The 15223-nt window shown below is 32.3% G+C and overlaps 1 protein-coding gene across 1 annotated transcript in view; it reads right to left on the bottom strand.

Moving 5' to 3' along the window:
* The window catches only part of LOC148955698 (tyrosine-protein kinase receptor-like), a 49382-nt gene extending 44133 nt beyond the window's left edge, over nt 1–5249 (bottom strand). The window contains exon 1 of the mRNA XM_089107888.1: nt 5237–5249. Coding sequence (XP_088964014.1) covers nt 5237–5249 — 13 coding nt within the window. The remainder of the gene's footprint in view (nt 1–5236) is intronic.
* Nucleotides 5250–15223: the final 9974 nt, after the last annotated feature.

Here is a 15223-nt window from a genome sequence, read left to right as displayed (position 1 = left end):
AGAATTTCATGACTTAGATACACGATTTAGAAATTTGATTCAAGAAATTATGAAAAAATTCTCAGTAAGTAACAATTTCTTTCTTGAACTCGTCTCTTGGATACACAATGCGGAAATTTCATTCAAGAAATTTTGTAAATATGTTTAAGTAAGTAACAAACTCTGTATTGATTCCACCTCTTGGATATACAGTACATATACTTAATTACAGAAAGTGTGAAAAAATCTCAACTACGGAACTTTTTTTTCTCTTTCTAGCAAACTATTTTAACTGCTAACCCTGTATCAGACCATTAATTCAAGAAATTATTAAAAAATACTAAGTAAGTAACAATATCTATATGGAAGTCAATTCTTGGATATGTACTACAGACCTTTGGTTTAAGAAATTATGAAAAAATTGTAACTAAGTACAAAATTCTTTCTTGAATTCACCTGTGGGACAAACAAAAAGACATTTCGTTCAAGAAATTATAACAAAATTCTAAGTAAGTAACAAACTCTATTGTTTTCACAAGTTAGATATACGACGTAGAAATTAAATTAAAGAAATTTTTAAACAATTATCATTATATGTAGAAAATATTTTATTTAATCCACCTTTTGTATAAACAAAAAAAAACAAACAATACATTTCCTTCAAGAAATTATGAACAAATTATGGGTAAGTAACAAACTTTATTGTTTTAACGAGTTAGGTATACGATGTAGAAATTAAATTAATTAAATTATGAAAAAATTCTCAGTAAGTAACCATTTCTTTCTTGAAGTCAACTCTTGGATACACAATACGGAAATTTCATTCATGAAATTATGAAAATATTTGTAAGTAAGTAACACACTATTTATTGATTTAACCTATTGGATATACAGTACAGATACTTCATTCAAGAAATTATGAAAAAATCGCAAGTAAGTAGCTTTTTTTTCTCTTTATCACAAACAATTTTCACTTAGCTACACGATGTAGAAACTCAATTCAAGAAATTATGAAAAAATTGTAACTAAGTACCAAATTCTTTCTTGAATTTACCTGCTGTGCATACAAACCAGACAGGATTTTCAAGGAGCAATGACACAATTCTCAGTATGCGGCTAAGTCTTCATTATTTTCAAAAGGTTAGTAAACATCATGTTTGTTTAATTCAAGAAAATGTGGAAAAATACTAAGTATATTTAGCACTATTCTACTGTTATAAACAGGTGTGATAAGAAAAATCAAAAGACATGTAATTAAATAAACTATGAGAATATGCTTGTTAATTAACAAACTTTATGTTTTTAACGAGTTAGTATAGGATGTAGAAACTAAATTCAATAAGTTATGAAACAGTTATCAGTAATAAAAAATTTATTTATTGCAGTTAACTGTTGTATACACAATACGGAAATTTCATTCAAGAAATTATGAAAATATTTGTAAGTAAGTAAGTAAGTAACAAACTCTTTAATAATTTCACCTCTTGGATATAGAATACAGATACTTCATTCAAGAAATTATGACAAAACCGCAAGTAAGTAACTTTTTTTTCTCTGTATCAAAAACAATTTTCACTTAGCTACACGATGTAGAAATTTAATTCACGAAATTATGAAAAAAATTCTCAGTAAGTAACAATTTCTTTCTTGAAGTCAACTCTTGGATACAAACAATGCGGAAATTTCATTCAAGAAATTATAAAAAATATATGTAAGTAAGTAACAAGCTCTTTATTTATTTCACCTCTTGAATATACAGTACAGATACTTCATTCAAGAAAGGTGATTAAACATATTTTGAAACTACATGCTATTTGTATGCCTTTCCTTGGCACCTTTCCAAACGAACGGTGATTCCCCACTGGTTCCTACACATTGCAAAAAAGTGAGCAGTACGAAAACTCGACTGGTTTTTTAGGGACCAATCAGGAGAGATATGCAAAGTCGACATAGCTTTATTTCATTTTTTAAGGTTCATTTAGACGAGGTTGCGTGCGCGCACGTAACCTCGTCTTGCCCTTATGAAATATATGCTGGTATTATTTGGTTCAATGACTGTTTGATCAATGGCAGTAACGTTTGCTGGTGCTGTTTTTCATCGATTATCTTTATATTCCATCGTGATATTTTCTGACAATGCCCTTTTTATTTTTCTGCAATTTCACTGTCTATTATCACATTATTTTCACAGGTAAAGTTTCGGCACGTAGACAAGATATGGTTTACGATATTATAGAAGAGCATGCCTTTCTTTTATTGATCTTCCGTTGAATACTAACACCTGAATTGTGATGGTTTTATTTATCAGTATGTTATTTACTAGGTGAAGCAATAGCACTGAGAAGTCCTCTCACATCAACGATATTTTTGATGTTAGTATTCTCTATGAGCGCACTCTTCTATTGAGACCTCAATCTCACATAACCACCAACATAAGAGTTGAATTTTTTTCGGTATTCCAAAGAAATTTAATTCCTTACTGTCATGAAAATGCATGCATACATTTCCAATAGAGCTACCACCTGTACTTGTTTCAAAGTTTAAATACGTCTCTTTGTCAGCATTCAATGCTGAAATAACCTTGTTATGTAAACACACTTTCTTAAAATGCTCCATCTTTACTTTTTTTTAAAGATATGACTTATGTGTTTATCGTTCCACTGCGTAAAAAATACTGATTTAATACATGCAATAGATTAGGTAGTGTCAATAACCGGTCATAGAACACCAGTGGGAAAGTCATATCGTGTCTCTGACCAATCACAGAGCGCAATTGTTTGAACTGTAAGCATATTTTGATATTTTAAGCTATGTACAAAAAGAAAAAAAGAAATAAAGTTGAAAAGTTTCGAAGTTTTAAAAAAGTTTAAATTAAAAACTTTTAGGATATCAAGTGTCTTTACTGAAAAGAAGAAAAACCACACGGAATCAGGCAACAGGGTCTCTCAAACCCCGTAAAGTTATTTTAAAAGATACAAGAACTAATTATTTACAACAAAAATTTAGTTTTTAATGAACACCAAGTAAAGACTAACCCCACGGAATCAGGCAACTGAGTCTCTCAATCCCCTTAAAGCTATTTAAAAAGATACAAAAACTACTTATTTAACACAAAAATTTCGTTTTTAATGACCACCAAGTAAAGAAAAACCACACGAAATCCGGCAACTGAGTCTCTCAATCCCCGTAAAGCTCTTTTAAAATAAACAAAAACTACTTATTTAACAAAAAAATTTCGTTTTTAATGAACACCAAGTCAAGTAAAACCAAATGTAATCAGGCCAAAGTTTAACAATAACAAAGTCCCTAAAAAAATTTTTATACAAAAACTAAATATAGAAAACATAAATATAGAATGTATTTACCACAAAGTAAAGACACACCTACCGTTCTACTTGACCAGATACAAGAGATAACATTCACTATCTTAAATTATCTAAACAAACTCCTTATGTAACATAAAAATTTGGTTTTAAACGACCACCAAGTAAACAAAAACCTCACGGAAACAGGCAACTGAGTCTCTCAAACCCCTTAGAGCTCTTTTATAATATACAATAACTACTTATTTAAAACACAAATTTCGTTTTTAATGAAAACAAATAAAAGAAAAAACACAAGGAATCAGGCAAAAGAGTCTCTCAAAACCAGTAAAGCTCTGTTAAAAGATATAAAAACTACTTATTTAACACAAAAATTTCTTTTTTAATGACAACCAAGTAAAGAAAAACCACACGGAATTAGGCAACTGAGTCTCTCAAACTCTGTAAAGCTCTTTTAAAAGATACAAAAACTACTTATTTAACACAAAATTTTGTTTTTAATGAACACCAATTAAAGAAACACTACTCGTAATCCGGAAACAGAGTCTCTCAAACCACGTAAAGCTCTTTTAAAACATACAAAAACTACATATTTAACACAAAAAATTCGTTTTTAATGAACACCAAGTAAATAGAAAACACACGGAATCAGTAAACTGAGTCTCTCAATCCCATTAAAGTTCTTTTAAAAGATACAAGAACTACTTATTTAACACAAAAATTTTGTTTTTAATGACCACAAAGTAAAGAAATACCACACGGAATCAGGCAACTGAGTCTCTCAAACCCCGTAAAGCTCTTTTAAAAGATACAAAAACTACTTATTTAACACAAAAATTTCGTTTTTAATGAGCACCAAGTAAAGAAAAAACACACGGAATCAGGCAACTGAGTCTCTCAAACCCCGTAAAGCTCTTTTAAAACTGTGACAAGCTAAACCACGACAAAGCACTACTCTCGTGGAACTCAATCCCCATTTAACTCAACCCCCTGGCCACTGAACCCCCTGGGAGATGCACCCCTGGATCCCCCCCCCCTCCGGGGGACGCTCACCCCTGTTACTGACCTCTCCTGCAACTCAATCCTCCATGCAACCCATCTCCCTCAAAACACTTTTCAGTCATTTCTCGTTAAATTGACAATACGCTCCAAAACATCACTTGTGTATTATACAGTACATAATCATGGCATCTCCTCCAATTCACAAATCCCATTACCCTTTTTTTTTGCAAAGGTCAATCAAATATCTCCGATTGTTAAAGCATTAAAAAATTTTCCACTCACTATTTACCCCTTTTTTGTAAATGCTAAACAAGAAAAAAAAACTGTCTGCTTTTCAAAAACTTGTCCATTAAAACTCGAAACAAGACGCGCTGGTTATATAATACAGGTTTAATTAATTGCGTAAATCTCTTTGAAAGGGTGTAATGCCCCTGTAGAATTGCTATAGCTTCAAGCAAATTCCATATGATATTTCAAATTGCTCTAGCTTCAAGCAAATTCCATATGATATTTCAAATTGCTATAGCTTTAAGCAAATTCATTATGCACAATCTACTCCTGTCGCTTATTTTCTAACCGCAGAATTATTTGCCCAATATTTTCTTTTGAGATTCATTTTGAAATATATATATATATATATATATATATATATATATATATATATATATATATATATATATATATATATATATATATATATATATATATATATATATATATATATATATATATATATATATATATATATATATATATATATATATATATATATATATATATATATATATATATATATATATATATATATATATATATATATATATATATATATATATATATATATATATATATATATATATATATATATATACTCATCATATTATACCACTATTATAGTTTCTGTTTATTATTATAGTCTTATATTAACAAACGATCGATATTCATTATTAGTTGTAAGTAATGGAATTACATGAATACATTATAATAAGGATATCTTAAGTATATATGAGGATCAATGCGTATATAATTCTGATAGTTGATTGTAATAAGTGCTTTTAAAGAATGCCAAGTTTTAGACAACAGTCAGATAATCTGAATGATTGTGAATTTATCTGTTAACCCGTGTTAAATTCTATCCACAGTAATTGGATGAATTTCATTTCAGAAAGATAAATCATTCTATATGGTATGGATTTTTTCGTCCCGTCAAAATTGCTAAAGCCAATGCTCATCTCGAAACTTTCGGCTGATGATATTCCTCTTCGCCGAAGGTGCACGAACTCTGCCTCCAGTAATACCAAGGACACCCTTGACCTGTTAAAGACGTGCAAGCCTGTATATGCAGTTTCTGTCATTAAACTCCCGACTACATTACCAGCATTGTCGGCTGTGGGCTGTGGTCTATTCACAATTATCCTCTAAAGTTCATCAACTTGTGCAAACTGTGTCCGGAAAATTTGACAGTTATAATTTCAATTATCCTCAGCTCCCAGAACCTACATGCTCTTGTCGTCACATAAACCACTATTGTCATCTCTCAAGCTCCATCTCATTTATCGGATCCCGTTAATAACAAAGAGTCCATTGATAAAATTCAGTTAATATTGATGTTAATATTATAAAAGTCTGTCACCGAAGTTTTCCAGGCATCTATGGCCGTAGTTTTGCCGGTACGTTTACCAAAGAAATTTCTAGGTATCGGTATCGTTATCGTAAATTTCAGTATCGTTTTGGCGTCTGTTCAATGCAGTGCGATTCATTCCAATTTGGATATATTTAACCCATACCGTAATTGCAGCGAAAGAGACGCTCAATAAGCGATAAGTTGTTCTTCTTGTGTTTTGTTAAGTAGGGAATTGTTTTAGTGAGGAAAAAAGAAAGGGGAAAGAAGGAAAGGGAAAAATAGGAAGGAAAAAAAGGGGCAGGAAGAGAAGGGAAAAAAGTGAGAGTTTTTTTTTTTTGTTTAAGGGACATGTAATATGGGGAAGCAACAGTGTGTTTCAGTTTTAGAGCAGTGCCAGAAAATATAGCCTAAGAGATTTTAGAGCTGGATATACATCGGTGGCTAAAATCTCTATACCTGAATGGTGGAAATGTGCGAGCGATAGATTCTGATGATTTTAGAAAGCTTGGCATAGTCCGTGTCACGCTGGCGTCCCGCATTATTGCAGATACAATGTGCGAACAATAGAAAGAAGACCTAAAATTTAATTTCAATAACTAAAGATATCCTGTTACGTGTGACAGAGTAGGGAAAAGACCAGTTGTTGTTACTCTGAGGTGCGTACCGGGCGAGGCAACAGAGCATGATCTCGCAGAGGTCCTTTCAGGCTATTGAGAAGTTTTAAATATCCGGAGGAAAAAATACGAAGGAATAGGACTAATTGAAGTTTTCACTGGCCGAGCCACAGCTTTAATGAATACAACAAAAGATATTCCTCCATCAATCATGTGGAAAAATGAGAAAATATTCGTTCGTTACGAAACGCAACCCAAATTGTGCTTTATCTGCCATGAGGCTAGCCACGAAGCTGAGCACTGCCCCAAAAAAGAAAAACACGAACCGAATTAGAGATATCGAGTCAAGAGAACAATAGATCAGTAACATATCATCCCAGCTCTCCCCTATTACCCCAGCACCCCACAAATCATCAAAAGCAACAAAATTTTGAAAAACTCACTTTAGTAGATTAAGAAACACCTGATTTTCGAACTCCAGAGATCCAAAAGATTACCCTGTCACAGGCAGTAGATATGGTCCTACAAGCTGTAGGAAGTTTGACCAGCGAAGAAACCACAAACGAAACAGAAGCAATCCTAAAAAATACAGATAAAAGGATAACAGAGCCTCAAGGGGAAATAACTAAAGGGAAACCAAAAATAGAAATCCAAAGACTAAGAGTGACAAGAAAAGGCACAGAAAAGACTGAATGCAGGGCATCAGGCTTTCCTGCCCCAGAAAAGAAAAAGGAAACTCTCAAAAGACAACTAAGCAATTCTTCACTAATAGAAGAAAGTGAGAGGCCTGAAAAGAAAAAAGGGGCAAATATACCTACAAGGAAATGAACTTGAAGATGGGAACATTGAATTTAAATGGTTTAAAGCAATTAAAGTGGCAAGAAATGTTACTAGATTACCCAAAGAGATCATGCTGGGATGTTCTAGCCCTATAAGAACTAGACACTCCGAAAATAAAAAACTTACAAAAGTTACGATACATGCTTTTCACCGCAGGCGCAACACATGACACAGGCTTCTTTATAAAAGAAGAATCAGAAGTGAATCCAGAGGATTTCACATGCCTGGAACATGGTAAAATATGTTCTATGAAACTTAGTGGAATGACCCTTGTAAATGTACACATGCCATCAGGCACCAACAATGCAAGGGAGAGAGATTTTGTAAATAAGACAATACCACAAAAGTGCACACCACAAAATAGAAGAATAGTCTTACTGGGAGATTTTTACTGCGCAGTAAGAGAAGATGACTTTTCGGTAAAAAAATAAGAAACTTGCTGGTAGACGTATAATTGAAACGCTTAAAAAATTTATTCAGAATTACAGTTTACTAGATGTATGGATAGAAGATAATAACCGTATATCTTTTACAAGAGTGGGAACTCGCAGCGCAAGCCGTATTGACAGAATTTATGTAACATCCAGAATGGAAAAATTCATTAGTCAAGTAATACCCGAACATTTAACTTTTTCTGATCACTATGCTGTGCGAAGGATTGTTGGAAAAAAAACAAAAGATAAAATAATGAAGCTTGTTTTTTGGAAGCTGAACCCAGACTCGCTGACAAATAAGTGGGTAAGGAATCAAATCAAAGGGAAAATCCTGGATTTTATGGAAAAAGAAAAAAAATCAAAAAGTAACCTGGAGATGTGGTTTAAGATGAAACGGTATATAGAAAATTTAAAACAAAAATTATAAATAAAAATAAAATCAGAAAAAACGACACATGAGTGTCACTTGAAAAGAGTTCTCACACAACTTAAAGCGGAAATAGATGGGAATGAAAACAGCGCTATTATTGAGCATCAGGAAATTAAAAATGAACTAAAAAAAATGGAAAATCAGAGTTTTTAAAATTGGAAAAAAACAAATCGACTAAGCGAAATATATGTAGGGGAGCAAATTAATCTAGCTATGATCCATAAAGCGAAAATAAAAAGAGAAGGAAATATAATGAAACGTTTGAAACAAGATGATGGAAAAATAATCGAAGAAGAGACACAAATCCGTGTGCAAGTCCGGGACTACTACCGAAAGATAGCCTATATAAGAGAAAAGAGAATCTGGACATTGGAGGGTTTTTTTTACAAGGTTTCTGCGTCACTAATGAAGTAGCCGACCATGAAAATGAACTTTTATGTGAGAATATCACGGAACAGGAACTAAAACAAGCTCTGAAAGAAACAAAGAGCGGGAAAGCCCCAGGAAAGGATGGCCTCGGATATCAGTTTTACAAACTCTTTGATGGGGAAATATCTGAAATGCTCTCAGTGGTTATGAATGAAATGATAAAAAAAGGAAGAGAGAACAGCGAAAGACTAGCAGCGATTACTTTTGTCACCGAAAAATAAGACCCCGAGAAACTAAAAAATTAGAGACACATTGTGCTACTGCCCTGTGATACTTGATAAGTTTCAAAAATATTGACTAATCGTCTAAAGAAGATTATTGGGAAGATATTAGGAGAGACTCAATACGGTGGGATAAAAGTCCGGAAAATACAGCATTTACTTAGAATTCTGAGAGATCTATTCCTGGAAAAATAAGAAGAGCTTTTAAAACGTGAGCTTTCGTGGGTATTAATCTGCATAGATTTAATTAAAGCATATGACTCGGTAGAGAGAGAAATATTATGGATTTTAATGAAAGAGAAATTTTCTTTTTGCAAAGAGTTTATAAATTTTTTAAGAACCTATATATAAATGCTACAGGCCAGATTGTTTTGAATGGAGAAAAGACGAGACCATTCCCCTTTGAAATTGGTTTAAGACCAGGAGACCCGAGCTCGTCGTATCTTTTTGAGATTTACCTTGATCCTTTAATAAAATTAAATAAAAAAAACAAGTTTTTTAAACTGAAAGTAAGGAGCGACATTAAAACTTAAAACGAACAGAAATTATTCTGTATATGAAAGAGACTGTCCCTCCTCAACGCCTCGCTCTTTACGCTAAAATTTTTTATTATTTTAAAAAATAAAGTTGTGAGACAGAGTCAAACTTTAGCGTAAAGAGCGAGGCGTTGAGGAGGGGACAGTCTCTTTCATATACAGAATGATTTCTGTTCGTTTTCAGTTTTAATGTCGCTCCTTACTTTCAGTTCAAAAAACTTGTTTTTTTCATTTAATTTTTGAACGTTTTTGAATAAATGCAGGTTTTGATCTTGGCTCACCGTACATGAATAATTAAAACAAATTTTTCATATTAATTTACTTTTATTTAGTTAAATGGCTTTCTCGAAACTTGTTTAATTTTATTTACGAACGTTTTTATTAGTAATAAATATACGTAACTTGCGAATTAACTTACGTAACGAACTTCTATATTCATAGATTTCTAATACGTATATTAGGGGGTTCGCCCCCTAGTCAATACCTTGCTCTTTAAGTGAAAGTTCAAATTTTGTTCCAATTCTTTAGAAATGACCGCTTAATCACAAAGGCCGTTAATTAGAATAAATAGCTCTTATGAAAGTACTAAAAAATCTTTGGCTTAAAGAGCGAGGCATTGACTACGGGGTGAACCCAATTATATATGTAATATTTTCTCTTCGTTTAAAGTTTCGATGTTGCTGCTGTTGCAGTTGAAATACTTGTTTTTTTATATTAAATTTATGATCTTTTTTTAAATAATGCTGGGAAGTCCGGCGTCCCCTTCATAGCAATTTCCCTTCCCCCATGAAAACTTCCTTCATGGAAAGATCCTCCCATATAACCCCTGACCCCCCCCCACTACCAGGAAAATCTCCCCTGAAAACGTCTGTATACTTCCAAATAACCAATACTATATGTTAACATTAGTAGTAATAGTGGTAAAGGTCCTGAACGTGATTGCGTAATATGCCTTACCTCTCGCCTGAGGCATGGATATGTGTGTAGTTTAACCGGTACATTGGGTTACCAGGGCCAAGCATCTATTACTACAGACGATACATGAGTTACCAGACGGGTTTCTAAGGTATGCAATCAGACTGGTTTCGTTTCATGGGTTCATTAATAGAACGACTAATGTTTTTGAAAAGGGTAATTACTTCTAAGTTCAATAACCAAATTGAACTTCCGATGGTTAAGAAAGCGTAACGGGTAATTAAAGTATGAGGAATGGGATGCAATAATTAGAATGGTTTTAAGTTGAAAATTGTGACGTAAAAATAACTCTATTTGCGAATATTTTTGGGAAAAGGTATTTGCGTAAAGGTATTGTGTTGGTTAAGAATGCCTCACGGGTAATTAAAGAATGAGGAATGGGATGCTTGCATCAACAGTATAAAGAATATGCTCAGATACTTAATAGATTTGACGCCTACAAGAGACATTGGTAAAAGGTATTCAATAGCTTAATTGAAAAGTAACGATAGAATGACATTGTGACTTGACCTAGCTTTGCCTCTCCGATGTGGTCTGTATAATACACAAGTAACGTTTGAAAATTATTGTCAATTTAAAAAGAAATGGCTGAAAAGTGTTTTGAGGGAGACGGGTTGCATGGAGGGTTGAGGTGCAAGAGGATTCAGTTAAAGGGGGTACAGTTACACGGGGTTTTAGTTAAATTGGGTTGAGTTGCACGAAGGTTCAGTAGCACGAGAGTTCAGTAGCACGGGGGTTCACTTGTACAGGGTTTCGGTTATACAGGGGTTCAGTCACATGGGGGGTTCAGTTGCATGAGGGTTCAGTTAAAGGGGGTATAGTTACACAGGGGTTTAGTTAAATTGGATCGAGTTGCAGGAGGGTTCAGTAGTACGAGGGTTCAGTAACATGGGGATTCAGTTGTACAGGGTTTCAGTTATACAGGGGTTCAGTTACATGGAGGGTTCAGTTGCACGAGGGGATATCTGCAATAAAAAATACTTCATTCTAAACAAATTGTAGGTACAAAAAGATTTATAGGCCCTTAATTTATGTATCTGACTATCTCGTAATGGGTAAGAACTGCTAATAATATTGATATCTGCTATAAAAAACACTTCATTCTAAACAAATTGTAGGTACAAAAAGATTTATAGTACCTTTAATTTAGGTATATGACTATCTCGTAATGGCTACAAACTGCTAAGAATCTTGATATCTGCTATAAAAACACTTCATTCTAAACAAATTGTAGGTACAAAAGTATTTATAGGCCCTTAATTTAGGTATCTGACTATCTCATAATAGCTAAGAACTGCTAAGAATATTGATATATGCTATAAAAAACACTTCATTCTAAACAAATTGTATGAACAAAAATATTTATAGGCCCTTTAATTTAGGGATCTGACTATCTCGCAATGGCTACGAACTGCTAAGAATCTTGATATCTGCTATAAGAAAACACTTCATTCTAAACAAATTGTAGGTACAAAAAGATTTATAGGCCCTTAATTTAGGTATCTGACTATCTCGTAATGGCTACGAACTGCTAAGAATATTGATATCTGCTATAAAAAACACTTCATTATAAACAAATTGTAGGTACAAAAAGATTTATAAGTCCTTAATTGAGGTATCTGACTATCTCATAATGGCTACAAACTGCTAAGAATCTTGATATTTGCTATAAAAAACAGTTCATTCGAAACAAATTGTAAATACAAAAAGATTTATAGTCCCTTAATTTAGGGGTCCGTATCTCTTATAATAACTCAGAACTGCTAAGAATCTTGATATGTGATATAAAAAACACTTAATTCTAAACAAATTGTAGGTACAAAAAGATTCATAGGCCCTTAATTTAGGTATCTGACTATCTCGTAATGGCTAGGAACTGCTAAGAATCTTGATACCTGCAATAAAAAACAATTCATTCTAAACAATTTGTAGGAACAAAACTATTTTTAGTCACTTAGGTTAAGTGTCTGACTCTCTCAAAAGAGCACAGAACTGCTAAAGATCTTGATATCTGCTATTAAAACACTTAATTCTAAACAAATTGTATCTACAGAAAGATTTATAGGCCCTTAAGTTAGGTGTCTGACTATATTTTAATGTCTAAGAAATGCTAAAACTATTGATATCTGCTATAATATACACTTCATTCTAAACAAATTGTAGGTACCAAAAGATTTATATGCCCTTAATTGAGGTATCTGACTATCTCGTAATGGCTACGAACTGCTAAGAATCTTGATATCTGCTATAAAAAACACTTCATTCTAAACAAATTGTAAATACAAAAAGATTTATAGGCCCTTAATTTAGGGGTCTGGCTATCTCATAATAGCTAAGAACTGCTAAGAATCTTGATATCTGCTATACAAACACTTCATTCTAAACAAATTGTAGGTACAAAAAGATTTATAGGCCCTTAATTTAGGTGTCTGGCTATCTCATAATAGCTAAGAACTGCTAAGAATCTTGATATCTGCTATAAAAAACAGTTCATTCTAAACAAATTGTAGGTACAAAAAGATTTATTGGCCCTTAATTTAGGTGTCTGACTATCTCGTAATGGCTACGAACTGCTAAGAATCTTGATATCTGTTATAAAAAACACTTCATTCTAAACAAATTGTAGGTACAAAAAGATTTATAGGCCTTAATTTAGGTATCTGACTATCTCGTAATGGCTACGAACTGCTAAGAATCTTGATATCTGCTATAAAAAACACTTCATTCTAAACAAATCGTAAATACAAAAAGATTTATAGTCCCTTAATTTAGGGGTCTGGCTATCTCATAATAGCTAAGAACTGCTAAGAATCTTGATATCCTCTATAAAAAACACTTCCTTATAAATTGATTGGAGTTACAAAAAAGATTTATAGGCCCTTAATTTTAGTATCTGACTATCTCGTAATGCCTAACAACTGCTAATAATCTTGATATCTGCTATAAAAAACAATTCATTCTAACAAATTGTAGGTACAAAAAGATTTATAAGCCCTTAATTTCGGTATCTGACTATCTCGTAATCACTAAGAACTGATAAGAATATTCATATTTGCTATAAAAAACACTTCATTCTAAACAAATCGTAGGTACAAAATGATTTATAGGCCCTTAATTTAGTTGTCTGAATCTCTCGAAATGGCTACTAACTGCTAAGAATCTTTATATCTGCTATAAAAAACACTTCATTCTAAACAAATTGTAGGTCCAAAAGGATTTATAGGCCCTTAATTTAGGTATCTGACTATCTCGTAATGGCTGCGAACTGCTAAGAATCTTGATATCTGCTATAAAAAACACTTCATTCTAAACAAATTGTAGGTACAAAAAGATTTATAGCCCCTTAATTTAGGTATCTGACTATCTCGTAATGGCTACAAACTGCTAAAAATCTTGATATCTGCTATAAAAAACACTTCATTCTAAACAAATTGTAGGTACAAAAAGATTTATAGGTCCTTAATTTAGGTATCTGACTATCTCGTAATGGCTACGAACTGCTAAGAATCTTGATATCTGCTATAAAAAACACTTCTTTCTAAACAATTTCTAGGTTCAAAAAGATTTATATGAACATAATTTAGTTATCTGCCTATCTCGTAATGGCTACGAACTGCTAAGAATCTTGATATCTGCTATAAAAAACACTTCATTCTAAACAAATTGTAGGTACAAAAAGATTTATAGGCCCTTAATTTAGGTGTCTGACTATCTCGTAATGCCTACAAACTGCTAAGAAACTTGATATCTGCTATAAAAACACTTCATTCTAACAAATTGTAGGTACAAAAAGATTTATAGGCCCTTAATTTAGGTATCTGACTATCTCGTAATGGCTACGAACTGCTAAGAATCTTGATATCTGCTATAAAAAACACTTCATTCTAAACAAATTGTAGGTACAAAAAGATATATAGGCCCTTAATTTAGGTATCTGACTATCTCGTAATGGCTACGAACTGCTAAGAATCTTGATATGTGCTATAAAAACACTTCATTCTAAACAAATTGTATGTACAAAAAGATTTATAGGCCCTTCATTTAGATGTCTGACTATCTCGTAATGGCTAAGAACTGCTAAGAATCATCATATGTTGTATAAAAAACACTTCCTTTTTAACAAACTGCAGGTATAAAAGCATTTATTGGCCCATAAGTTAGTAATCTGACTATATCGTAATGGCTACGAACTGCTAGGAATCTTGATATCTGCTATAAAAAACACTTCATTCTAAACAAATTGTAGGTACAAAAAGATTTATGGGCCCTTAAAATACTTCCAAATTTTTCATAGAAGATAGAAAAGTTCAAGTTCTCTTCTGAATTTTACCAACGAACACAATTCAATTCTAATTTCTCAAGAGAAAATAAAAAGCTTCCACTTCAGTTTTAAGTTCACCATGACATAAAAAATTTAAAGTTCAGTTCTAAATTTTTACATAGAAGATAGGAAAAGTTATACTATGATTTTGATTATTTCCTATGAAGATTAAAAGTTTCACTTCAATTTTTAATTTTTTCTCAAAGAAGTGAAGAAAAGTTCAACTTCGATTCTGAATTTTCTCAATGAAAATGAAATAAGTTATTGATCATTTCTATTTTCCCAAATAATATAAAAATTTTACACTTCAGTTCATACAAAAGTTATACTATGATTGTGATTATTTTCCAGGAAGATAAAAAGTTTCATTTTCATTCTAAATTTTCTTAAATTCAATTCCGACCTTTCTCAAAGAGATGAAAAAATTTAAAGTTCTGCTCCAAATATTTTCCCGGAAAAGAAAAGTTCAACTTCGATTCTGAATTTTCTCAATGA

Source organism: Artemia sp. Qi Xiang Cuo, chromosome 2 (genome assembly GCF_049724085.1).
Source record: "Artemia sp. Qi Xiang Cuo chromosome 2, ASM4972408v1, whole genome shotgun sequence".
NCBI lineage: Eukaryota > Metazoa > Arthropoda > Branchiopoda > Anostraca > Artemiidae > Artemia > Artemia sp. Qi Xiang Cuo.
Note: the sequence above shows the minus strand (reverse complement) of the source record. Positions and strands in the feature narration are given on the sequence as shown.